Source organism: Mixophyes fleayi, chromosome 6, assembly GCF_038048845.1.
Source record: "Mixophyes fleayi isolate aMixFle1 chromosome 6, aMixFle1.hap1, whole genome shotgun sequence".
NCBI classification, from domain to species: domain Eukaryota; kingdom Metazoa; phylum Chordata; class Amphibia; order Anura; family Limnodynastidae; genus Mixophyes; species Mixophyes fleayi.
In genome coordinates this window covers 45,481,052-45,508,923 of record NC_134407.1, presented here as the reverse complement: position 1 = coordinate 45,508,923, position 27,872 = coordinate 45,481,052, and the positions used below count along the sequence as shown (strand labels likewise).

At 41.2% G+C, this 27,872-nt stretch overlaps 1 protein-coding gene across 4 annotated transcripts in view; it reads left to right on the top strand.

Annotated features, from left to right (window-relative positions):
- The window catches only part of PRKG1 (protein kinase cGMP-dependent 1), a 796,378-nt gene that overhangs the window by 122,586 nt on the left and 645,920 nt on the right, over positions 1-27,872 (top strand). Inside the window, exon 1 of one of the 4 annotated variants that reach the window (XM_075216374.1) lies at positions 11,524-12,670. The exons of 2 other annotated variants lie outside the window; for them this stretch is intronic. In XM_075216374.1, the coding sequence (XP_075072475.1) occupies positions 12,363-12,670 (308 nt within the window). In that variant the 5' untranslated portion in view covers positions 11,524-12,362. Of the gene's footprint in view, positions 1-11,523; positions 12,671-27,872 lie in introns of those variants that run through there. One more of the 4 variants, XM_075216375.1, reaches the window with a different exon arrangement.

The window sequence follows — 27,872 nt, the reverse complement described above, 5'->3', positions numbered from 1 at the left end:
CAACTTATTTGTTGCCAATGCTAATAAATCTACAAAAACAAGTGTCAATTTTCAATATAATCAAACAAGGCTTGGGGCTAGATTTACTAAGCTGCGGGTTTGAAAAAGTGGGGATGTTGCCTATAGCAACCAATCAGATTCTAGCTGTCATTTTGTAGAAAGTACTAAATAAATGAAAGCTAGAATCTGATTGGTTGCCATAGGCAACATCCCCGCTTTTTCAAACCCGCAGCTTAGTAAATCTAGCCGCTGGTGTTTCTATTGGAGCCTACATCTTAAGTGCAAAACCAAGCAAGATTTCTGAACTTCAAATATATTTTAAATCTTCTTGGAGATTTCCATACATTGTCAGTTTGTTAGTGTGTGAGGTGATTAAATTTGGTTGAGAGAGAGAAAAAGTGGGCGATCTTTAAATAATTTTAGCTGCTGCTGTAGTGTTTGTCACTTAGACTATGGGGTAAATGCATACTTGCCAACTCTCCCGGAATGTCTGGGAGACTCCCGCATTTTGAGAGAGTCTCACGGATTCCCGGGAGAGTGTGGCAATCTCCCGGATCTGCCCACTTCACTAGGAAGTGCCCACTCCCTAGTGAAGTGGGCAGAATTAGGTCACAAACGCCGCAATTCCAAGTGAATCGCGGTGTTTGGCCCCCCGCTGTCAAGTGACGCGTTTGTGTCATTATGTCACAGGGGCGGGGCCAAAATGATGCACATTTTGTAGCCCCGCCCCCCATCATGCCCACCTCCCCCGCAGGCTCCCGGAAACCAACTTACTAAAGTTGGTAAGTATGGTTAAATGTATCAAGCTGAGAGTTTTCTGGCGGGTTTGAAAAGTGGAGATGTTGCCTATAGCAACCAATCAGATTCTAACTTTCATTTTGTAGAATGTACTAAATAAATGATAGCTAGAATCTGATTGGTTTTTCAAACCCACCGGAAAACTCTCCACTTGATACATTTACGCCTACATCTTAAAGAGAATTCTACATCTTAAAGAGAACCAGTCATTTTTTAAGGTCGGGTCCTTTTTGCAGAGTGTCATGTGCATTATGTGTGACCCAAAAAGAACAAAGTCCTTCACTGCTCCCCTCCTCCAGTAGACAGTATAAATGATCTCTCTCCTGCCATATGTAAATGTTGAATGTCTGCTGCAGATACAGCTTCCCATGTCCTCGCTCCCCTGCCTGTTCAGCTGTAGAAGGAACCGCTGGAGAGTGAGCAAAAGTCCATCTCCACAGCAGACATGCAGCATTTGCATATAGCTTGACGAGAAATTTCATGAGAGCACAACTAAGCCAGGTTTCTGGGCTGTGCAAGATGTTTCATGTTCATGGTAACTTACTGAACACTGCAGTTGTTGGGAGTAGTGCATAGTTTAACAAAAGGAAGTAAGAAAGCAACATATATCCTTTTCTTTTCTTTGTGTTTAGTTTGTATAAAATGTTGTGGTTTCTTTTTGTATGCTTTTATTTGTTAAATCAATTTATTAATATTAGTTTGTACTTGTAAGTAATCTAACACCACTATATTAATACTATTACAGGGACAGAACATGGTAGGGGTCCACTGATACTGCTCTCGCCTTACAGGCCCCCTGTTCAGTAGATCAGAATGGGGGGCCTATTCTGAATGTACACAGTCCAGCATATGCACAGGGGCATCGAGGGTTTGTTTTGGGGGGGGGGGGGGGACGGACGTGGGAGACTCTACAGCTCCACCCCTGACTACACTCATATTGCATTAATTAGTTGAACTTAACTGATATTCTATGTTTTGATTGTAGAATAAGTATAGCATACTTGCCAACTCTCCCGGAATGTCCGGGAGACTACTGAAATTCGGGTCAGTCTCACGGACTACCAGGAGAGCTGGCAAATCTCCTGCATCCCGCTACTGCCATCACAAAATGACGCGATTCACGGCGAATCGCGTCATTTAGGCCCTGCCCCATGTCAAAACGGCATTTTTATCGCGGAGGGCAGGGCCAAAATGACGCGTTTGGCCGCATCCCGCCCCCTCCAGCCCTCCTGCCACGCCCCCTCCTGGAAAGAACTTGCCCAAAGTTGGCACGTACGAAGCCATACCAGTAAACTAGTTAAATATAGTTATATGATCTATTGTTTTAGTGTTTTGTGTTTTATTATTTTTTTTTTAGCATTCTACAACTTTGCTTGATCGTAATATGTTGCCTTTTTTGTGTCACATTTTGTTTGATGACAAGGGAGTGGTTGTTGGAGGGGGGGGGGGGGGCTAAAAATTATTGTGAATACTGAAATTTATTATTCTGAACAATTATGCATCCCAAGACCAAAATATGTTATGTTTGTGCAATATAGCCTAAAGTTTCATTACTACTTTGCACTGAAATATCTGTAGCCATGGGGAGATTTTGAGTTGAAGAATAAAGGGGTCTATTTATTATTGGATGGCTGTGACCATGCTTCCAGCGAATGGAGGAAGTGGTATGTGCATGCGCAGCTAACTGGTGTATGCACATAGCATTTTTTCCACACCGCACTTTAAACTGCATATTTTAAATCGAACAACAAGAAGCATTTTTTCTAACGAACAGATCACAAACACCAATGATGGTTTTGTGACCTGGGATCCATGCAATGTGCAATATATCAGGGATGAAAAAGGTCCAAAGGGTAAAGTTATCAAGCTGCGGGTTTGAAAAAGTGGAGATGTTGCCTATAGCAACCAATCAGATTCTAGCTGTCATTTTGTAGCATGTACTAAATAAATGTTAACTAGAATCTGATTGGTTGCTATAGGCAACATCTCCACTTTTTCAAACCTGCAGCTTGATATACTTGCCCACAGGAGTTTGTCTATATCTGAGAGCTGCTTAACGGGAGGATATATGTGAAGATTATGATGAGGAAGGGCCGTTATGGGGAGACCTACATGAAGAGAAAGATAACAATATAGTACAGAATGGGGTTTGTTATAAGCAGGGCCGCCGAGAGGGGGGGGGGAGCGGGTACTAATTACCCGGGCCCGGCATGTCAGGGGGCCCGGCCCGGGCCCTTGCGCTCCTGTTTTTTTTAATGTTTTAATTTTTTTTTAAAACGTTTTTTTTCCTTTCCTTTTTTTTTTTTTTTTTTTTTTGGCGGGGGGGGGGGGGGGGGGGGGGGGCTCGGTCGTTGGTGGGGGGAGCAGGCTAGTTTAAAAAAAAAAAAAAACATACTCACCTGATCGCGGAGCCGGCATCCCTCCTCTCTGCTGCTCTGTGCTCTATTCAGACTGTCTGAATGCTGGGTGTGATGTCATCATGTCATGCCCAGCATTCAGTCAGTCTGGAACAATGGAGCACAGAGCAGCAGAGAAGACCAAGAGAGGAGAAAAGGTAAGTGAAGGGAGGAAAACGAGGGGGGCACAGAGGGGTTAAAAAACGGGGGGGGGGGGCAGCATGACAGAGGGGTTAAAAAATGAGGGGGAGCACAAAGGGGTTAAAAAACGGGGGGGCAGCATGACAGAGGGGTTAAAAAATGAGGGGGCACAAAGGGGTTAAAAAACGGGGGGGGCAGCATGACAGAGGGGTTAAAAAATAAGGGGGGGCACAGAGGGGTTAAAAAACGGGGACGCAGCATGTCAGAGGGGTTAAAAAATTAGGGGGAGCACAGAGGGGTTAAAAAACGGGAAAGCAGCATGTCAAAGGGGTTAAAAACGGGGAAGCAGCATGTCAAAGGGGTTAAAAACGGGGAAGCAGCATGTCAGAGGGGTTAAAAAATGAGGGGGAGCACAGAGGGGTTAAAAAATGGGAAAGCAGCATGTCAGAGGGGTTAAAAAATGAGTGGGGGCACAGAGGGGTTAAAAAATGGGAAAGCAGCATGTCAGAGGGGTTAAAAATTGAGGGGGGAGCACAGAGGGGTTAAAAAACGGGAAAGCAGCATGTCAGAGGGGTTAAAAAATGAGAGGGGCACAGATGGGTTAAAAAATGGGAAAGCAGCATGTCAGAGGGGGTGAAAAAATGAGAGGGGCACAGATGGGTTAAAAAACGGGGCAGTATGGCACAGTGGGGTTAATAAACAGGGGTCAGCATGGCACAGTGGGGTTAAAAAATGGTGGGCAGCATGACACAGTGGGGTTACAAAGGGGGGGGGGAGGCATGGCACAGTGGGATTGAAAAAGGGGGGGAGCAGCATAGTATAGTCTGATGAAGGGGAGCCAGATGAAGGGGGCAAAAACAGCATGGAGGGCACAGTGTGATCATAAGGCATGGCGATGATGAAGGGGCACATTATTGTAATATTGGAGCTGGAGGAAGGCCTAATTATTAATCGTGGGTGCTATTGATTTAACGCTGGGGCTGGCTGTAATTTTCTAAATGTAGCCATTTTTTTTTCAAAATAGGTCCTTCAACATTTCTGGATCCGGACAAGCCACAACTAAAGAAAGCAGCAGCCACAGGTGGAGAAAGTGGAGAAGAACAGGTAGGAGAGAGCAGCACAGTGTGTGAAATGTTGTGATTCTAGTAGGGACAATACCAATTTTTGGTGAATGTTGTGTCCAATGTAAGGTGTAGGCCAAGACTGAACTGTTTGTGTACACACTGCATTGTTTGTATACTACCCTGTGGTGGTAGATGTCCTGAAAGTCAGGAGTGCTTAAACATATGTGACGCTCCGGCGAATTGAGAGCCTAGTGGTTTTTATGTTAGCCACGCCCCAATGGCACGTTTGCCACGCCCCCAAATGCATGACCGCACCTCCCAAAATTTTTGCACTGCCGTTTGGCTAGCCACGCCCCTGAATATATGACCATATACCTAATCTTTTTTGCGCCGCCGTAAGGCGGCGCAAAAAAATTTTGGGGCTTACTTCACTATGAGGGGGGCCCCATGAATTTGTTGTACCCGGGCCCTGAATTCTTCTTGGCAGCCCTGGTTATAAGCCATTTAGCATAAACAATTGTACTGAAAGTCTATTATTATTTGTGATTGTAACTATCCATATATATATATATATATATATATATATCATACTTGCCAACTCTCCCGGAATGTCCGGGAGACTACCGAAATTCGGGTAGGTCTCCCGGGCGAGCAGGCAAATATCCCGCATATGGCATATGCTCCTCAAAATGACGCGAATCGTGGTGAATTGCGTCATTTTGGCCCCGCCCCGCGACAAAAATGGCATTTTGTCGTGGGAGGCGGAGCCAAAATCACGAGAATTACCGCGCCCCGCCCCTCCCATCCACCAACCACGCCCCCCTGCCTGGGTTCTCCCAGGAAAGGAACTTACCAAAGGTTGGTAAGTATGATATATATATATGTATATCTAATATATATAAGCCTAGCGGCGTGTGTTAGTGTGTGTGTGTGTGTGTGTGGAAAAAACTATTTTCTCAGAAAGGGCTCATCCAATTGACCTAAAATTTGGTATACTGACAATATTTGACAAAAAAAATATAATAGTGAAGTCAGTTAACTTCCATCATCCCCCCTTCCCCCCGTGGGAGGAGTAGTAAAGGCTAAATTTACCAGTTGAGGACTCAAACTCTTGACCGTGTGGGTATTTATTTACCAGAGCCCGTGTTTGGTCATGGACAATTGTATGTCGCATTTTCACGAGTACGGAGAAGCAGTGATGTAAAAGTGCAGGTTATGAATACTGCCCTTTAAGGAAGACTGATTAAGCACAGCGATAAGGTGTTTAGCAGAAACGTTGTGTATCGAGAGGTTTTAGAACAGTAAGACGATGGAGATTAAGGATGTGGTGATGAAGATGAAGGATGAGCTGATGGAGAAGAATGATGAGGTGGTGACATGTGGACAAAACCACGTTAAAAAAGGGCGCTTAAGTCGGGAAGTAACGCTCTTCCCCTGAGGAGGCCTGGCCTAGCCCCAAATGCATGACAAGAACCTTTTTAACACCTTAAGTAGCTTGATTTGACTAGAATGCATGAGTATCATGCACGGGTTAACTTGTATATATATATATATATCCAGGCGCGGGCTGGGAGAGGGCAGCCCGGGGGGCACACAGGCGGCCATCACATGACAGGGGATGCGGCCGCGTCATTGATGACGTGGCCGCATCCCCTGTCATGTGATGCGGCCGCCAGTGCGCTGACGCGGCCACATCTGATGTCATCAGATGCGGCCGCAGAGGAAAGTATTGTATTTTGCATCCGGGGGGGCGGCCGGCCACCCCCCCGGCCCGAGTAGCGAGCCCCCCTGCCCACCTGGCCAGCCCGCCCTGTATATATCCAGAAGGGGGATCCTGCAGGACTCAACCAATGTTACATCTAATGTACACTTGAGGTAACATTTAGGAAACAGTGATCACAACATAACATTTATCTTGTTTCAATAAAATGTTTTGTAAGAGCTACAAGAACTTTCAATTTTAGAAGGGCAAAGTTTAATCCACTCAGAGAAGCAGTGAGACATGTGTGCTGGGAACGTGTATTCTTACATAAAAGCCCTGAGACCATGAGGAACATTTTTTCATATATTTTAAATAAATACTCTTGCGACATGTCACATCAGGATTTCTATTAATACAATTCAACCAATTTGCTTAAGCAAAGTAATGGAACATAGAAGGGAAAAAAGAGCATTTCAATTGTTAATACAACAAAGGTTTATAAATTCCTGGTGAAAGCATGGAATGTAGCAAGATATGTGAGAAGGGAAATCAGTTACATGTGAAAACAGATTGCTAAATATAGCAAGTCTAATCCCAAAACATAAACAGCCGATAATATATAGACACTAAAAGATACAATAAGCAAATAATTGTAGACGATAAACAGAAATCTGATATTTTTCATTTTTTGTCTGCATTCACAAAGCAGGGAGAGATGCAAGAAAATAGTCTTTGTAGTAATAGCCTATGCATTAAATGTTACTTGTCTAATATAGGAGGAGGTGCAGTAACACTAAACAAGACTAAAGGGTCTATATGTAGGAAAACCCTAGATCCAGCGAAAATGGGAGACCCACAGGTTAAGAATCCCTGTATTATAAATGTTTATCGAATAGATACAATATATATATATATATATATATTTACAAAACACAAATTTTTATTCGTGAATAGTTTACAAGACATTGTGCTCTGAGAGAAAAGTTTGACATTCACTAATTGGCCATTATGTGTCACTGTTCTAATGAGATCTATGAAAGACACAATTTTAATATCTATCATCTTCATCTAGTTATTTATATAGCCCATGGATTGTAAGCTTGCGAGCAGGGCCTTCCCACCCTTGTCTGTTTTGCTCAGTTTGTATATTAGTTTACTGTGTTTGTCCCCAATTGTAAAGTTCTATGGAATATGTTGGCGCTATATAAATAAATGATGATGATATAGCTCTGTACTGAGAATTCACTCAAATCAGTCCCTGCCCATTGTTGCATACAGTCTAAATTCCCTAACATACACACACTGACTGAGAGAGACCAAGGTCAATTTACTAGCAGCCAATTAACCTACCAGTATGTTTTTTGTGTGGGAGGAAACCGGAGCAACCGGACGAAACCCACGCAAACACGTGGAGAACATACAAACTCCTCACAGATAAGGCCAGGGTCAGGAATCAAACTCATGACCCCACTGAGTCTAATTTTTAGTAATGCCCCTTTCTGTTTGTTGTGCTAATTAACTAATACTCCTATGTTTTTGTTTGTTCCCAAAACTATTTGTTAGAAGTTTCCATTGTGGTCTATAAACTCTCAATGTACAAGAGTATAAATTATGGTGTTGTCTTTGATCGTTTCTGGCAGTTTTGTAGAGCTAGCATAAAGAACTGCGATAAGATGTATGTTTCGGCTGGAAGCTTGCTCTAAATAAACTCGAGTATATGTGTTGTGTTGTAAATCCAGTCCATAGCCTAATTCACTGCCAAATTATATTCTTTGATATTAGGAGGATTAACTCATCCATCCAAGTAATAGTGATTGTTATAGGCAAAGTAATATTGCTCTCCCTGACTTTCGTATGGTGTTAAAGTCTCCTCCTAGTATTATATGATGTTCAGTCTCGTCTTGCAGTTGGTCGCATAATTCTGTAAAAAAAAGAATATTGGTTAAAATCATTAGCTAAGTAAATGTTTGCTACGGTACATTTTTCATTTTCAATTATTTTAATAAGTAGGTAGCAACCTTCAGGGTCGTATTTACTATCATTGGTATGGTAGTGAATGTGGTTGCCGAATAAAATTAGAACCCCTCATTGCATAGATGTCTAAGAGGCTGATTTAAAATATTTTTTCCTATTATCTCTCAATACATTGAGGTTCCCCTTATGCCAATAAGACGCTTATAACAAAACACTATCAGTCATTATCCTGCTTGAAGATGATTGTGCTCTCTCCCAAGTCTTCTTGGCTGTCTTCACCTATGACTCTAAATTTGGCTGGGTACAGGAAAGCAAATTTTAGACCTTCAGCATAAAGTTCTTTGCAAAGTGAGGAATGCTCCCTCCTTCACTGCCACTTGGTGGGAAATGTCCTGGATTACACTAGGCCTCCACTAATTTCACTTTGTCGTCATAGTTTCACCATCTCATGATGACTGGTCTAGGGGCTAGATTTACTAAGCTGCGGGTTTGAAAAAGTGGGGATGTTGCCTATAGCAACCAATCAGATTCTAGCTGTCATTTTGTAGAAGGTACTAAATAAATGAAAGCTAGAATCTGATTGGTTGCTATAGGCAACATCCCCACTTTTTCAAACCCGCAGCTTAGTAAATCTAGCCCTAGGTCTTTGTTGATCATTTCTTTTCTCGGGGCCTATGATTCTCAAGTTGTTTCTCCTGTTCCTGTTTTCCAAGTCTTCCAGCTTATCTTGGAGTAAATTAATGGTTGTCTTGTGTTGGGAGGGTAACCTGCACTATAGCTAGCTCATCCTCCACTGCATATTCTTTCATCAGCCTCTGAAATGTTGTGAGGGGCAGTGCCCAGAGCACTAATGCTCAGAGCATTGTGAGCATAAGGAGATCATTGTGATATGGCCAAGTCAGTATCTGCCTTGTACCCTGCAAGCTTTTTGTCCAATAGTGCACTATATTTTACAGTGTCTGCTTGTAGATCTGTAGGATTTTCTCCTGTGTGCAAGATGGGGAGCTTGTGCCTTTTCCTTTAGTGAGACAACCTTCTTGTGTGCTCTGCTGCTGTTTATCCAGAAATGTATCCATGGAGAGCAATATAATAACAGATGTAGTGAAAACAAAGAGAATTAGTTATAGCGGTGTTGCATAGAGATTGCTGGAGTTGTAGGTGTAAGTATTTCAAAACTGCAGAGTTGCTGCCCTCATATGGTGCTTTACGAAATTACAGGCAGAGGTGAAATTAACCCTTTTGGTGCTTGGATGTAATGTTTAAGTAGTCTCCAAAGTTTTGACTTTGATTAAATATTGGGCGTAAGAGGGTACTTAGAGCTCTTGAGAATAGATCTTATTTGCATGAGCTTCAGCATCCTTGTGTAGTTTTCCAGTTATGACTCTTTGTGAGTCACAGTTGTATGAGAAGCTTAACTCTCTGTAAGCTGCTTGCACAGGGAAGGTGTTCTGTTATCCAGTATTAATGTTGTAAGAGACCCCACCAGTACAGGTGTACAAGGACTGAGAAGGTGCTGTCTGCTGATCTCAGCAGCTGTTTCACCCCCATCCGATTTCTCAGCTGGTAACAGCTTTTACAGACCTCAGATCTCACCCAATCAGTCTGGACAGTTTCTTTGCTCTGCAAATGCCTGAGAAATGGGGAACAGTGTGGAAGTACAAAATAACTTTTATTTTTGTTTTACCTTATGGTAATCAACTTCTGCAGAAAGTTTAACTTTGTCAATGGAGGTCAAAAATCATTATTATGACTGGTCTAGGGTAGATGCAAAGAAATTGTCACTTGTCTGTCTCCTTTTCTCTAGAGGTGTTAGCAGTACTTTGTGTGTTTTTTCCCCTTATAATGAGAGTGGATTGCAATAGGTTTTCCAGATGTCAGATAGCTGATGAGCGCTCATCAGCTGACTCCAGCTCCCGAAAGTCCCTACTTCTATGTTTTAATGAACACTTTATTTATGCTGCACAACTGTTTGAATTTGTCATACTTATAAATCGGGACACTTGTCGTGAAGCTGCGAGTCCTGCAAGCTTGAGGCTGGGACTCATCGTTCCATAACGCTTGAGAGTCAAAGTTTAAGGCTAAACAATTCATCATCATCATCATCATCACCATTTATTTATATAGCGCTACTAATTCCGCAGCGCTGTACAGAGAACTCACTCACATCAGTCCCTGCCCCATTGGGGCTTACAGTCTAAATTCCCTAACACACACACAGACAGAGAGCGAGAGAGACTAAGGCCAATTTTGATAGCAGCCAATTAACCTACCAGTATGTTTTTGGATTGTGGGAGGAAACCGGAGCACCCGGAGGAAACCCACGCAAACACGGGGAGAACATACAAACTCCACACAGATAAGGCCATGGTCGGGAATTGAACTCACGACCCCAGTGCTGTAAGGCAGAAGTGCTAACCACTACGCCACCATGCATACATGAGTTCCGCTCTTGTCCCGCTGCCACAATACTGACTGTACTGACTTCAGGTTGTAAAACGCTTTCCAAAATGAAGTTTTTTTAATAAAACAAAAAACAAAACACTTTTTTTCTTATGAAATAAACCTGCATAGCTCTGTGACACCAAGGCTTACTTCAAATCCCTCTCGTTTATTATATACACTTGCTGGTGTGCATGGCAACTTGACAGGATGCGAGGATGGGTGAATATAATTAACTAATCATCCTCCCAGCAGCGAGCAGGTTAACAGAGGCATCACATCACTGGGAGAAGTGAGCGCTTAGCCCTGTCGCCACCACAATCACCCCCTGTAGAGCAGGGGTGTTAATGACTGTGTGAACAGAACACATATGGTGCGAGGTGGCAGCATTGGTACAGTAACTGCGCTGTTTTTTTTTTATCTTAATAAATACTTTCAGTTTAACATACAGTAACTGAATATTAACCGCTGGCCATATAATACTAGGGGATGATTAGTACAAGATCTATTTACACCCATTTCCTGACACATATTACAACGTGGCAAGGAACTGCAGCATACCAAGGCAGGGCTTAATAATCCAAATCCAGAAAGCGTGAGATAAACCCCCAACAGACAGTAAGACATGCTTTATAACGGAGCATGTAAGAGAATACAAATATATGTAAGAGCTAAATGCAATAAGATATGATGAAGTTATTGGAAACATTCTCAGTAACTGCATGAACCCATGACTCTCTTACACACTTCAAGTGTTAATTCCACATATATAAGGGGCTATGACAATGAAACTGATTATTTGTGAATAATGTGCTGTATAGTCAGCAGACCTCTTGTGTATTGGCAGCAACAGCAATGTGTTTAATTGCAAAAAGAGCACTGAGAAGGTAAATACGAATTAGCAGGGCTGATAAGACCCTAATATAAGCAGAGGAATTGTGCCTCCCCTATGTGTTGATAATAGAGGCATTACAGAAGGAGCCTATGCTATCACAGTAGAGGCAGAGAGTGAAGCACTGCGAAAGACATGCCTGCTCTCCAGCACTCTCCTCCAGTCTCTACACTCCAGAGCACAGAGGAGCAGCTCCTGCAGACTTCCCTTTTTTGCCTGTGTGTTGCTCCCTCTGTGCCTCTTTCTCTCCTTTGCTTGACATCCAAGCCCTGACGCAGATAGATCAAAATCACCCTTTACTACAGCCCAGCTTGCTGTAATAATAGTGTTTCTGACAGAGGGAGGGAATTTTTTTTTTCTTCTACTTTGAGATCATGTATGCAAATGTTCCCTGGTTCGGCTTCTGACTGCTGCCACACACTCTAGTAATCACATCACCCAGGAGCTGAGACTTTCTAGGACCTCCGAGTGGTGACCTGTGCACTGATTCCCTGGAGCGCAAAGGAATTTCCTTGGCGAAAGGCACAAAGAAGGCATCTGTTTACAATTGGAAAGGTGGATCTTTCTCAGTATTTGACAGCAACAGGGACCCTCCTCGTTGGCTCTAATTGTAAAGACCTCTGAAGACTGGTGTGACGTGAGTCACTCCAACAAAGGGGGGTCGAGGACCGGCTCATGATCTTAATGCACAGCGGATACAAATAACTACATTTCTCGGAGAGAAACCTGGAAGTCGTATAAAGGAGCCATCTCAAGGACCCTAAAGGGGAACTTCTCGTGGGGACCAGCGGGATCTTCTCATAACACAATTAGGTAACAAGCGAGGATCAGGACCTGTTGTACGGAAATAAAGTTGGAGAAAGTAGGAAGCGGTTGATCCTGCACTGGGGGGGGTTTGAGTGACCGAGAAGACGACGAAGGGAGAAGGGAAGGCAGCAGGAGCCCCTGCCGGTAATATGGGCACTTTGCGAGACTTGCAGTATGCTTTGCAGGAGAAGATCGAGGAGCTCAGGCAGAGGGATGCTCTTATAGACGAGCTCGAGCTGGAGTTAGACCAGAAAGACGAGCTCATCCAGAGATTGCAAAATGAGCTGGATAAGTATCGTTCCGTGATTAAACCAGCCACCCAGCAAGCTCATAAACAAACTTCCAACACCTTAGGGGAACAGAGGACCAAGCGGCAGGCTATTTCAGCCGAGCCAACTGCTTTTGACATCCAGGATCTCAGCCATGTCACTCTTCCTTTCTACCCCAAGAGCCCACAGTAAGCAGCAGGGTTTAACCGTTGTGTCCTTGTAGCATCCTGTCTGTGCTAGTTCAGTGCTCTCTGTATTGTCTCTGTCCATCCACCTGTGTATAGACTACCTACCTACTGCACCTTCTACTTTCCATTTCTGTCTTCATCCTCTGCAGTAATGTGTAACTAACACTTCTGTATGGGCTATTGTGCACATTTCTCCCCCAAAATCCACAGTAACTGCACCCATCTATGTGTTGTTGTCAGATGTCCAGGTATGTCAAACTACATACTTTCTATGTTTGAAAGCTATATGTAATGCATGAAATATTGTCTTTAAAACTAGGGAACTCACTGCAACCTAAGGATGATTGACGATCTTAGTTTAATATTCATTTGGCACTTATATGTGATTCTGAGGAATATGTTAAAGATTCTTGAGAAAGGTGATCCTGCTAAACAGAGTGGGCAGTTGTGATTGGAAAGTTTAAGTCCTCAAGATACAATGCTGATATCCGGCAGAGCCTGTTAGCACAATTTACAAAAGACGTTTGTGAGAACTACAGTATCTGCCTTTTTATAACCTAACAATAGTTTATCATCAGTTTTTCTGGCTTTTCCAACAAGTGTGCAAATCAGTGAGGAAGAAAACTGCATTATTTTGAGCAGGGTGGTAATTGCTAGCTAGTCTATCGCTTATCATCAAATGACTTTAACATGTCTCAGTCCTGCAGGGTTAAGCTGGGGAAAATCTAGTTACCAACTACATGTGGTAGAGACAGACCACTGATACATTGTCCTTTAATAATAATAAGGTGAGGTGTTCACATGTAAGAGACCAGAATTATGGCTGCAGTTTACATCTCAGCACTACTATCATTGTATATTCAAAGTAATGCAGGATATATACATTTTTTCATCAGGATTTTAGTTGTGTTTCACAAATGTTGTGTTCATATATTAGGAACATTAAAATCCTTTTAGGAAAACGAAGACATTAAAAGACCAAATAGTTTATCTACACTTCCTTCATACTTTGATAATCCAGTAGAACATGAGGATACATCTGCCCCAAATCATTATAAACACTGGATGTTTTCATTTTCACACACTGAATAATATGTGAGAATCAATCAGAGTGAAGTGGAGAACAATTTGCTGGGCTGAATGTATACATACCATCAATCTGCATACCTCTTATATTGTAATTAACTATAATCAGATCTGTTTGCCTTGTAGCTTGGTGTGTTTGCATTGCATGCAAATGACATATTCTTGCCTAAGAAACAACAAGTGAACTAGATAACTAGCGAAATATATTGAAATCATTCACCAGCTATAGACAAATTAATAAAAGACCAATGTTCTCTTTTGCAGCAAATATCCATTCATTCACTAGATCATATAAGGGCTTTTGTTCCACCAATGTGTAAGTTAATGGTGATTGTTGGAATACTCTTGCAGGACATGTGGCTTCAACTTCCCGTCAACATGTTATGAGCTTCCTTGTTGTACTAAAGATCAATTGGGTTATTTGGCTTTCCCAAGTTAAGTAGTAGCTCAGACAGAGGACGGGGTTTTGTAGGTATGTTTACAAAGTGTATAAATATGTAAGTACAGCTTAATGTTTTAAAAGAGAAACTTTAGAGCAACCTGTAGTTCTGTAGCTGCTATGTAACTACAAGTTCCAGCATTCCCAACTAGCCTTTGGCAACAGCTGGAGAACCACATGCTGTCAAACACTACTTCATAGTACGTCACAGTCCCATTAACTGGTTTCAAAGACACTGGAGAATCCATTGCGTAGGAAGCTTTGGGTTAACCAAGGACAGGTTTAAGCAACTGGTGGCTTTTCATATTTTGTCGTACTATAGCTGCAAGAACATGTGTCAATATCCTAGAGACAAACAAATGATCACACAAGACCATTGTCCACATAAAACAGTTACTGTATGAGCCACCTCTATAAATACACAATCACCACCGATTTTGTGACTCACTAATTTACCAATTCACTTCTTCACACGGTTTTAAAATTCACACTTAGATGTCTTAGAAGCAACGCATGGTGTTCTGAAAATAGGAGCACTTGCTATCAGTATGCTGTCAACAGCAAACAGGAAAATCACCTCCCAGCAGGTGAAGAGGTAGCAAACTGCACTGTTTTCAGCTCCGTATGCTTGAAAAGCATAAGGCATCGATTTTAAAACATGTTTTCCACCATGGCTGCAATATCACCAGAAGAAAAATGTTTTCTAAGTCAGTTGATAGGACAAATCTGCACACTAAAATTTTCGAGCTTTTGACAATGCAGTTCATCAGATTTCTATATATTCAGTCCCTGCTGAATGCAGTTTATATAATCACAGCGTGGGTTGGCTGAATACATTCCCCAGAGAGGGTGATAGAATCCTTCAGAATTAAGCTCAAACAGCAGGGACAGTTTATAAAATCCTTGGGGATTGCCAATGTCAATCACTAAGAGAACGTTAAAACGCATTTACTTTCTCGTGACAAATTTTAGCAGTGCATCCTATCCGTTAAAAGTGCCAGCATAAAGCATAAACGCATATAGATTTCATATAGTATACATGCATTTCAATGAATTAGTTATTTGAAAAAAATGTGTTAGCAAGTATTTAATGATTAAAATGCAGATTTGAGAATTATCCTGGGTACAGTAGTTAATATCATTCTATCCATAATAATTTTAGCATATATGTACTCTATTCATTATGCAATATTACACCCCGTCTTTATGAAATAATTGGGTGAGATTTCCTAGTGGAATTGGTGGCAAGAAACAATTTATGTTCTTATTGTTGCTGTTGGCTGAATCTGAGGCATGACCATATTTTGTTCTGTCTGCCTAGCAATGGAGGTTATGCCTGGTTCCTTAGCAACAGGAGGCTAACATTGGAATGTTGTGCTCTCAGGCATGGAATAATCATATTCTTCTACTCTTCTCCATTCTATACCATGTCTATCTCCCTCCTATCAACAGTTCCCCTCTCTTATTCTTCTTGTTGACTCAACCGTCTGCTTTTCTGCCATACTTTGTCAGGTGAACCCTGTGTTTTATTTTGCTATGGCCTTTCACTCTCCTTTAATCTTTCCAGTCACATTAGCCGCTCACAGTTCTATTATTGGTTGTTTGATGACCTGTGCTGTGTCCCTAGCAATCTATCTCCCATCATATCATGTCAGTATTGCCACCACCATTTTTGTGGTTTTTTTTAACCATTTCAGTCCCTCTAAGTAATGTAGGTGCCACCAGTCAGCTATATGCCAATATTGGAATCCAGCAGTTGAATCTATTAAGTTCACACTTTGGGGAAGGTTCAATTGGCGGTAGTATGCGCGCAGACATCGCGCTGCGCACATTGCTGGCAGTTACGGTACAAATCTCCGCTCATTTTCCTAGAGGTGCTGGGAAAGATGATCGAAGATTTCTGTCAAATCTCCAACGCAAGGTGTGTCATGGATGTTTTTGGAGGCACCTGGCGTCTAATTGAATCTCCCCTTTTGTGTTATAGAGGTAGGGCCGGATTAACCCGAGGTCTAACTGGGCTACAGCCCAGGGGCCTCGGGCATCCAGGGGGCCCTTCAATGTCCTCAACAGCATTATTGATCGGTTCGGGGCGGGGGGCGCCCCCGGCCTGATCAATGCTGCTGAGCCTGTCACTGCAGTCATCCGTCCCCGGCGCTTAGTAATCAGTTTACTGAGGAGATCTTGCGAGAGTGAGACTATGAGTCTCGCTCTCGCGAAATCTCCTCAGTGAGGAGCTTATAGCGTGCCGCGGAAGGAGGACTGCAGTGACAGGTAAGCGCTTGGGGGGCCTCACAGGGGGGCGGCGGGCGGCTCACATTGGGTGCCTCACAGGGAATGGATGCCACCTTAGCCCAGGGGCCTCCATTCCCTTAATCCGGCCCTGTATAGAGGGCGTAAAGTATTCCACCCCTAACCAATGTGATGATGCCAAATGGACATGGTCATAATATACAGAATCTAGTAAGTGTATTGAAAATTATAAGACTATTATAGGTCACTGAGTAGTTATGTGACCATATAAAGGTTGACTGATTTTATACAACTTGTGTATATCCAAAGCGACTTCAAATATCTGTAATCATTTACAGTAATGGTGCGTTATTCCTTATAATACAAAAGTTTTCCTAATAAACATTGATTTGGGGATATGAGAACTCCACTATAAGGGATGGTATTAGAACACGCCATTTCTAAATATATTATTTACAGACGTTTGTACATATATTCGCATCACTTGTGAGTTACACAATTTTATTTAATTGCAAATAGCAACGGTAAATTGACAGAATAAAACAAAATACTGATGATTGTACAGGTATTCCTCACTTAACGACCGAGTTCCGTTCCTACGACTAGGTCGTTAAGCGAATTGGTCGCTAAGTGAGTACAGTACTGTTATATGCACCTACATGTATTGTAATCATTTTTATTGATTCTGAATGAAGAAATAGACTAAAGAAAACTGTATTTTGTTAGTTTGCTTTACATTACATAACACTGCATAACAGAAAATAAACATGTGTACAGTAAAGCTCTACAAACAGCAGCAATTATAACAATGAGGACCCAGGGAGAACCTGGTCGTAACTCCGAGTGGTCATTAAATGGGTAGGTTGTTAAGTGAGGAATACCTGTATATACAAGAGGCATGTTACTATGTAGCTGGTCATTATTTAAAGAGAGGGGCACTTACACTTACAGGAACAAATAGAACAAAATATAATTTCGAAAAAATCGGACAATTGTTAACTATGCAGTTATTGGTCTTTTTTGTGTTTGCAGGAAAGCTATAATTATATCCACATCTTACAGACCTTGTGTTAGAGTAGAGTGACATGATTCTTAAATAGAATTTTAAGTTCAATAATAGAATTGACTGGCTCAGAAAGGTCCACAGAACCTTGAAGTGGGAATACAGAGTCATGTTCATATTTAGGATTCCCTGTGTCACACCCCTCAGATGTTCCTGATTTGCCTGTCACATATTTGAATTTTTTGATTCCATCAATGAATTCCCAGTCTGCAAAACATGAAAGGAAATTGTTTTCTTGCGCTTCTGGAGAAAACATCTAACCCAAGAGCCACATACACTGTACTAGTTTATACAGAGCATCGCCCAATTGAAAGAAAGGGATCTTTCCTTTCAACCTATTCCTCAGGAGGTTCGTTCTGTACAAACAGAAGAGACATCTTTTGAAATCTCTAGGCAACTGTCTTATTTTAAAGTAAAAGTCTATAAATAAATAAAAAATACACAAGTTTGATTCAACCAGGAAGTATCATCATCAACATTTATTTATATAGCGCCAGCAAATTCCATAGCGCTTTACAATTGGGAACAAACATTGATAAAACAATACTGGGTAATACATACATACGTATTCACCCTTTCAAATATAGTGTTTCAAGCATTCCAGTTCTTGATGCTGCTATTCATTTACTTGAGAGTCAATGGTTGTCTGTTTAATCTGGCGTTCTCTTAGCCCTCAATAACTAAAAAGGAAAAAATATATACACACTTTAGTTAATGAGGAATACAAAGTATATTGGAAGCATATGCATCTATTTAAGTGTGATTCCAGAGAAGATAATAAAGCAGTTAAAAATGTATCATGTGTATGGTTATGTATACAGATGCTAGGCAAGCCTAGTTACCTTATGTTTAGTCTACAATGTAAATTTGATGTAAAGACATCATCAGGGTCAGTTATGGGTGAAAGTACCTACTCCTCACTCCTGGGGGTAAATGTATAAATCTCCGGTTTTGTCAACTCGCGGGAGTTCGGCTAGATGACAGCTTAAATTTAAAGCGGCGCTGCCTTGTAAAGAGAAGTTTCCCTTTACAAGGCAGCACCACTTTAAATTTAAGCTGTCATCTAGCCGAACTCCCGGGAATTGACAAAACCGGAGATTTATACATTTACCCCCTGATGTCTATGCATAGGTTTGACATGCAAAGTAGGACAAGTAATGCTCTTTCAGGACATTTTTATATAGAGAGCTAACATGGTTGGTTACGGAGCGTAATGCCACAAAATACGCCGACACTTGTGTGCTGCAAAGATGCCCGGATAAGCTAGTGGCGACTTTGAAGGGTAAATTAACCCAAGCGGCTTCCCCCGGTCATCAGGCCTTTCGTCCCAGTAGTCCCAGTTATCCCTTGATATTTCTTCTGGCCCTTGATCTGGCCTTGGGCGGAGCTTGAGCTGGTTTCCGGGCCGTGCAAACCATGCAGGCCTTACACCAATCTTCGGTGTCTTGGCGCAAGTTATGCCAGTAAAATCGGTTCCGCAGGGTAGTTTCGGTCTTCTTACTCCCAAAGTGCCCTGACTCGTCACGGTAGGCTTGCAGCACTGTGTCTATGCAGACACAGGGATCTCTCTCCCTCAGAAGTCTAGAACTTTCCTCTCCCCATTGCCTTCTCCGTACAGAAAATATATATATATTTTTTTTTTAAATCTTTATAAACACCTTTAACAATTAACAAATTAAATTAACAAATTAAAAACATATAGATACACCCCAGGGTACTCAGATTTTGGGGCACCACACTTGCACTTTTGTGAGTAAAGTGTTGCAAAGACCTTAAACAATGGTCTACTGAGCAGTGTTAAAGTAATGTGGTCAGATGTCATCCTTTCTTAGCAAGCTGATGAGCACATGTTGTATTCACCAACAGAAGCCTGCAGTCTTTATTATTTGTTGTCTACAGTGAAGACTTCTTGTGGCTGTCTTGTGGTGTGGGTTCTAGTTATTTGGCATGGCTTAGATATACGCTTCCTTTACAGGTAAATGGCAATATATACACCACAGCTCCCAAGGTTAATTAGTGACTGGTACTGATTGTTTGCTAGGTATGCTAGTCATTCCCAGCTAGGTATGGCTTGTTATCTGGATAGACCTATGTTTGCTTTACTCTTGCTCCTTGGAACTGCTTGGCATCTAATCCTTTACTGTAACAATGTGTTTAAAGTATCTGTAACCCATAGCTAGCAATCAGATTATGGCTGCCATTTTTCAAGCACAGTTTAGAACATGAAAGCTAACAACTGGTTGTTTGTGTATATATTGTCTTTATGGAGAATCCTGTTCCCAAAATACTATTCCAAATAATTGAGCTAGTCACACACCACAAATAACGTCCATGTGCAATAATAATAATTATTACATCACTTTTCTGGTACCCATATTTTTTTGGGTTGCAGCGCCATTTTAAATAATTATTTGCCAGGGTGACACATCATCATTATGCCCAGTGCTGTATGAGAGTATTACTTCTACACTGAACACACTTTTCTTCTCTGTTCTACTTTCTGCCCCTCCCCAGGGACTCTCTCTCTCTATCTGGTTACTCCAGCATTAAGAGCCATAGTAAGAGCTAGCTCCTCGAGTCAGGTAATGATAATCCTGGGTGGGACCTCCTCTCTGCCACACTCGGGCAGAATTGATTAAGTTGTAGTTGTTCAACGTGGACTAGCCATTAATTTATCCTGGTGAAAGCTATACTCTAAACATTGCTAATCATTCCCTTTTATGTACAGTAATGTTATAATTATGACCTGTCCTTTTTTCGTCTTTCCTCTAAGCTGTTGTCAAACTCAGAGAGTTTTATTAAAAGCTACGTGCTTAATCCTGCATGATTTTGATAACACTTGTTTGAATCTTCTCTGGTTTTGCTATTATTGTTGTGAAGGTGAGTTTTCCAAAATTGAACATAGGCTTTCCCTGGGACTATACTGCTACTTAAATATGGTCTGACCATAATTTTATTCTCCAATTGTTTTGTGAATGTTCAATCATGCCCGGACACTATTGTTGGATAGCGGTTCCTGAATCCATAGCTGCGGCTGCTATTCTATTGGGTACCACAATCATCATCATCACCATTTATTTATATAGCTTCACTGATTCCGCAGCGCTGTACAGAGAACTCATTCATATCAGTCCCTGCCCCATTGGAGCTTACAGTCTAAATTCCCTAATACACACAGACAGAGAGAGAGAGAGAGAGAGACTAGGGTCAATTTTATAGCAGCCAATTAACCTACCAGTATGTTTTTGGAGTGTGGGAGGGAACCGGAGCACCCGGAGGAAACCCACGCAAACACGGGGAGAACATACAAACTCCACACAGATAAGGCCATGGTCAGGAATTGAACTCATGACCCCATCGCTAATCAAACATGCACAGTTCCCAAATCTTTCTGTAAACTGTAATACAATCATCATCATCTATTTATATAGCGCCACTTATTCCGCAGCGCTGTACAGAGGACTCACTCACATCAGTCCCTGCCCCATTGGGGCTTACAGTCTAAATTCCCTAACACACACACACAGACAGACAAACACAGACAGACAGACAGACTAGGGTCAATTTGTTACAGACTAGGGTCAATTAACCTACCAGTATGTATACAATGTTTGTGTAAATTTTATTGGACATCTTTTTTAGCCCTCATACACATTGGCCACAATTTTATGCCTTGTACTAGCATTTTTAGCACAAGTACAATGCATGTAAACTGGTCTAACAATAGATACCATTGTTTCTAATGATCCCATAACCACTTGCATTGTTACTTATGATTGCGATCATTGTGGCAGCGTTGTGTTTTCCAAATGCTGCCTGCTCCATTCACTTGTGTTTGCTGCAATGACATGCATTGGGGAATCTTAGACAAACTCCTGAATGCAAGTAAAAATGCAATTAGCAGCCACATGTCAAATGCATTTGGGTTTGATGTTTGGTTCAATGTTAATATGTAGTTGTACTAAACAAACACCAGTGGATTTGAGGACTTGGGAATTTTCTTTCCGTATTCACACACTGTCAATATTAACCATGCTTGCCTACAAATTTGGGTGCTTTTTATATCTGCTTAATTCTGTAGGTGTTGTATCTTGTATGCAGCTTATGAAAAGAACTGTCATTAAAATCTCTGGCCAGTTATTAGTTTAAAGATAAGAGCAGGTTTTCAGTAATTAAAACATCAGCATGACAAGTGGAACTTAAGAGAAATGATTGTCTTATATGAGCCTGTTCATGTGAGCTACTGTTACTATGACAGCTAAAAATGCAGCATAGCGGAATATTTATTAGATTGGATTAAATATTCAAGCTGACTTTATCTTCACTGCAGGGTAAACCACTTTGTTGTACCCCAGTAGGGGTGCAGGCTGATTTTCTTTCTTCACAGGGACACATTGACCAATAAGTAGAACAGGGGTTAATCCCCCACAGTTTGGTTGGCATAACAATTTGTCATTTCATTTCCAACAAATCAATTCACAAATCTATTACTTTTTATAAACAAAATGTTATTTAACCCCTTGGATCTCTGACCACCTGCCCTGTCGGGAGCGCTGTCACCTTTTATATTGCAGCAGATATTGAAGGCCAGCCAAACCATATATGTGCCAGGAGCAGAAATGCCTGGGCTTTAATTCCTGTTGCTGTATACAGAGAAGACTTTACAGCAGGGTGGCTGGTCAGAGATCTCTGCCCTAATGACTAGGGACTTATTGACATTATTTGTACATACCCACTAGGGGTTAACATGAGCAATTTATCCAGCCTTGTTTGCTTTTGGGTTTCCCCCCATTCATTTCAAAAGCTCTTTCTTTTCAATGGAGCTGTGTGCAGAATGTAGAAATTCCTTTAAGCCATTGACATGCATGGGGCTCCCAGCATTGTTTTTTTCCAACATCAATAGAGATTCAATTAGTTTCCATTGATGTGTGATCTAAGCAGTCCCTCGTCACCAGCCAATCACATTGTAGCTAACTTTGGAAACTGATTGTGATTGGCGGAACCGAGCAGTTTGCACATCCTTTGTGGGTTTTATTTTTTGGAGTTTTTCTTTGCTTTAGTTTTTTTAATGTACAAGGAGAAAAGTTCCCTTGGATTACACGAAGAAGCATATTTCCCAATATCACATGAAGAAGATTTCTTGGATTACAAATTAAGGACATTTGTTGTGGATTATAAATCGAGCTTTAATAGTTTATACATTTTTCAAGTGGATTACAAGAAGTTGATCACTTTGGAGTACAAGAAAAATAATTGCTTTTTTTCTTAATAAATTGGTGAACGAGGGGTTGTAAAGTTTTTATTTCAATAAAAGTTTAATAATAGTTCCTGCATTTTATTTACATTTTATGACTACTTTATTATAACACAATGGGGTCTATTGGCAGCCTTACCACTGTATTGTGGTCACTGAGGTGGCGGCTCCAAGAATCCCAATATTCCTCATTACCCCCCCCCCCCCCTCCCCATCCATTGATGTTGAGTTATTTTCTTTTCTTTTTTTTATTTAATACCAGCCATGCACTGACCGGCCGATTACAAGGTGATCCCTAGATAAAGTGGGCATCAGCCCAGGATGTATGTCACTATAGCAAGGTGTCCTCACACTAGTTGTCTCCCTGCTTTAGTGGGAACTATCTCTGGCTGCAGTTTCTGTATGTTGTGCACAGCCTGGAAACCTGATTAACATGAATGGACAAAGTTACGTGCCGCATGCATTCTGGATACATATGCGGAAGCATGAGAGCGCATCTTCATGTATTAAACACGGATATAAGGCATGTGAACCCCGTATCGTACACATAGGGCCTGATTCATGCTCGGACACAACTTACAGACAAGTTGTGCTGTACAAGAGAGCACAGGATATATGTATGATTCCTGCCGTATTCAAATCCACACGGATCTCATGATACATTTCCATTTGAGTCTGGGTGTAAGTGCGCTCTGTCTACACAGTACCTGCTGTATGTAGATACACACAAGACTTCAGTATACGCATCAGCGTCGGTTCACTAAAAGCTCACATCAGAACACATAAAATAATACATTTTAAATAAATATAAAATAAATGATCAACTCTGAGCATTTAATGTGTACTGTACACACACTGCGTCTATATAGTCAATCTTCCCTGCATACACATGTTCTGTGCTATATAGTGACACACATATGTGTAGTTTTTAATGCAAAGACTATGCCGTGACAGTCATCGGTCATCTGTCTGCCCCTTCCCTCCCCTTCAAGTCGTCAGCAGTTGTAAGTGCCATTTGCATTCGGACATTGGCATAAGGTGCGTGTCTGAGCATGTACAGATCTTTGTCATGTAAGATACGGACACGCAAACGGACTTACATCCGAGCAAAAATCGGGCCCGTAGTGTTTATTTGCATTTTCACTTTTGGTTGGCACTTGCTTTTTTTTTATACAAATGCAACACAATGGGCAGACTAGGTGGGTCAAGCGGTTGGTATCTGCCGTCAAATGCTATGTTTCTATGTTAGCCAGCCTAAAAGTCTCTCGTGTGAGTAAAAAGTCGTTTATCTAAATAAATAGCTGCAGAATAACTAACAATATGTATGAAAAGCGAGTAATGGCGTGTGTGAAGTCTTCCAGCTGTGTTCACTGACCTGTGAGGTTTCTCTTGTTACTTTTCCTCAACCACTCACTGTTTCCCATTTTGCCCTTAAATGTATTTTGGTTCGTTAGACAGCAGATAGTTTTCAGTATTATTAAGAATCATGCCGCCGTGATCATATATATCATTTTCTAAACCCGTCTCTCTTACATCCTGCGGTGTTCGGTTGTTTCCAAGCTTCTGGGAGCCGCTCTGTGGTATGTCTCTAGGGAGCTAAAACTTAGCTATAGTGATATTTTTTTATCCTTTTAAGGAAAATAGCTGGAGTCCAGCTCGGCAGAGGGAGGCTGTGCTGAGTTAGCAACACCCAGTAAAAGAAACAGAATTGTCACATTTATCTTTAACCCAAACACATCACTAAAGCAATTTACAGCACAGTGCAAACATTTTCATGTCAATTCCAAACTGTTGTAATTAACAACTCAGTTGCCAATGTGGGAACCAGGCTAACAGTGTGGGGGAGTGTGGCAATGACATGCTGAATTTTAAAGCAAACTTTCTGTTCCTTATCTAGGCCAAATTAAATTATTTCTGTGTTGGAAAACAAGAGAGGGGCTCACACATCGGGCTGCCAACTTATCTGCCTTTTAACGGCGGCTGTAAGCTCGTTGATAAATGGTTAGACATTACTAATTGTTTCCAATATTTATTTTTAAATTAATCATCATTTCCTGTAGCTAAAATTGGCAAGTAAACCCCCATCCATATCACTTTATATGAGCAACGCTCTATTTAATGTAATTGCAAATAATTTTGATGAGTATAAGCTCCTTATAATCGGTGCCAGGATTTTTTTTTTTCCGACTCAGTTATGAAAATATATTCTGCAAACAGGCACAAAGAAAAGCAGGCATAGCTAAGATGCTTAGAAGAAAGAATATTATTTAAAAGAAGTTGGGGATAAAAAAAGAAATATGTATTCAGATTCTGTGATACTTTGTTTAAAGTGAAAGTGTAATAAATAAATAACATGTACTTAAATGATTTTTCTTCTATTGAGGCGGAAGGGGGTTCAGTTATTATTGGTATATGCCCCAAGCCCCAGACTACCCCCAGCAATGTCTCCAAACAAAACCACAGCTGTTGGTTATAAATAGTGATAATACCAAACTCTGCTACAGTAGACAATTGTAGGCTAGGAAGAACATACTTGGGTACATGGTACTAAAGGGCAGAAGGCCATAAGACCAGTAAAAACGAGTGGGCTGCACCCTGGACATCAAGGGGTTACCTCTAGAGATGTTCACTGACCCCCGTGTTTTGGTTTTGGATCTGGATTAACTTCATGTTTTGGTTTTGGCAAAACTGCCCTCACGTGTTTTGGTTTTGGATCCCTTTTTTTTTTTTTAAATCCCTATTTTTTTTTTTTGCTAAAATCACATAATTTGGCTCTTTTTTGTTCCTACATTATTATTAGCCTCAATAACATTAATTTCCAGTCAATTTTTGACAAGTGACAAGAACACTGCTACTCCTACTGTTTCTGAATGAGCAATGGCACTGAGCAATGGCACTGGAGACTGGAGAGTGACAAGAACACTGTTATCCCTGTTTCTGTGTGAGCAATGGCACTGAGCAATGTCACTGGAGAATGGAGAGTGACAAGAACACTGCTATCCCTGTTTCTGTGTGAGAAATGGTGCTGGATCTCCTGGGGAGGGAGGTAGTTATGCAATCCATAACCCGCAAGATCCAACAACTCAATGATGACGTTTTGTCTCAGTTCAAATCAGAGGATGCGTGAAAGTACCGAGCAGGTTCGCGAGTCTACTCGGATCCCCTAAGTTAGGGTGGGGTCGGCTTTCAAAAAACCGACCCTGAGCATCTCAAGTTACCACGGGCAATAGCACTGGTATTATGACTGTAAACCCCTCTAGCAGTATGGTTTTACCAGCTTTCTCCGGTGATAGCTTCCACATGCTTTACATGGAGAAGTCTATTTAACAAGCACCGCGGCCGTACATGGACCACCACAATACTTGTTCTGCTATTGCCATCACAGGATGGCTGCAAGAGAAAAAAGTGAATGAAAAATGCTTTACTATTTAAATAAAGCATTTTTTTTTTCCACTGGTGAATAGTTTTTACCTATTTTTTTATGTTATTTCTTACCAAGTGTAAGTGAAAGCCCAACTCTTGCCCTTCAGTTCCACTGCAGATTGGTAGCCCCTAAAGCTGTTTTGTTATTTGCATCTGTAGTCATAGTACTGTATAAGTGTGCTGTGCCCAGCCAGAGGGAAGCTTAAGAATTGCAGATAGTTATAGTGGAAGAGCGGCCTCAGGGCACCTATAGATTGTATTCAGAAATTTGGGAGCCAGTTTACTGTAAGCAGGTATTAAAGGAGTATTTTAAAATTTGATTTGTCATATCACTTTCTCAAAAGTAACACAGCAGATCATTAACTTAGGCAGAGTGACGGAAGCTGTTCTACAATATTTTTAGATCTACATGAAGGGAAGACCCAGTCTAACACTACTACTTAGGGTTAAGCTGGCCACATATGCTGTGCTATGGCAGCCAAAGCAAGCAATTGGCCCAATATCATAGTATGACTATAATGCCTGATTATTAACATGGTTTGAAATGCAGTCAGAGTCTACTGGTAATCTTTTGATTGCACAAACAACCAGATGTTGTGTCATTTGGTCCTTTCTATGGCCAAAGTGATTGATTAGTCAGTGGCTCAGCCCATGTGTGGCCAGCTTTAGCCAAATGACCTTGTCAATCAACAGAAAAAACAATCCAGTCATATCCAGCTCTCTTCCATCTGAGCCATTGATACCCGAATCATAGTCATATTGAAACATTCACCTGTATATTAAATAATAATGACACTCATTTGCCAGCTTGGCATGGATGGGCTACATTAACACAATGAGTAAAGTTTGCTTGTATAAAGAGGAGGGGGAAAGTTTTGCAATCGTCCCAATTTATACAAGGCATCATAAAATGTAAAATCTATTATATTGAATGGCATATTAAGGAGAAATTTAAACATGTAAAGGAATTCAGAAACTGTTCTTAAAAAAATTATTTGCAATTTGCCAAGAAAACATTTCCAGAAGCTTGTGCATATATCCACCTTATGTTGACATTTGTTTTATGAGAGCCACAAGAAGGATCCATGTAGTCTTGTACTCCATGGGGTAAATGTATGAACCTCCGGATTCTTCAACTCCGGCGAGTGCAGCGTCTTCAGGGCTTAAATTTAAAGCGGCGCTGCCTTGTAAAGGGAGACATCCCTTTACAAGGCAGCGCCGCTTTAAATTTAAGCGCTGAAGACGCTGAACTCGCCGGAGTTGAAGAATCCGGAGGTTCATACATTTACCCCCATGTGTTACTGCCTGAATGCATGAACTGAATGAATGTGGGACACCTTTATGAAAGCATTATGTTAATTAATTAATTTGCAAAATGGTGTTCTTATGAGCAGGATAATCTGAGGTTAAACCTCTGCTGGATTCTAATATTTTTTGATTATAAATCTTATTGCATATTGAGGGGTATTTATATAACCCTTTTGCAAATGAAATCATTTGCAAATTTGGCGCTCAGTGGAGAACCATGCTTGAAAAGCATGGAGTGTAGGAAATATTCATTTCCTGTTCCCCCTGAGCCTCGGTCATGGTGAAATATTTATATAAAAAAAGTAAAGCAAAAAAAACAAACAAAAAAACACACTTGTCCTACACTAGGTCAGAACTGGCACAGAACAAGTGGATGGTA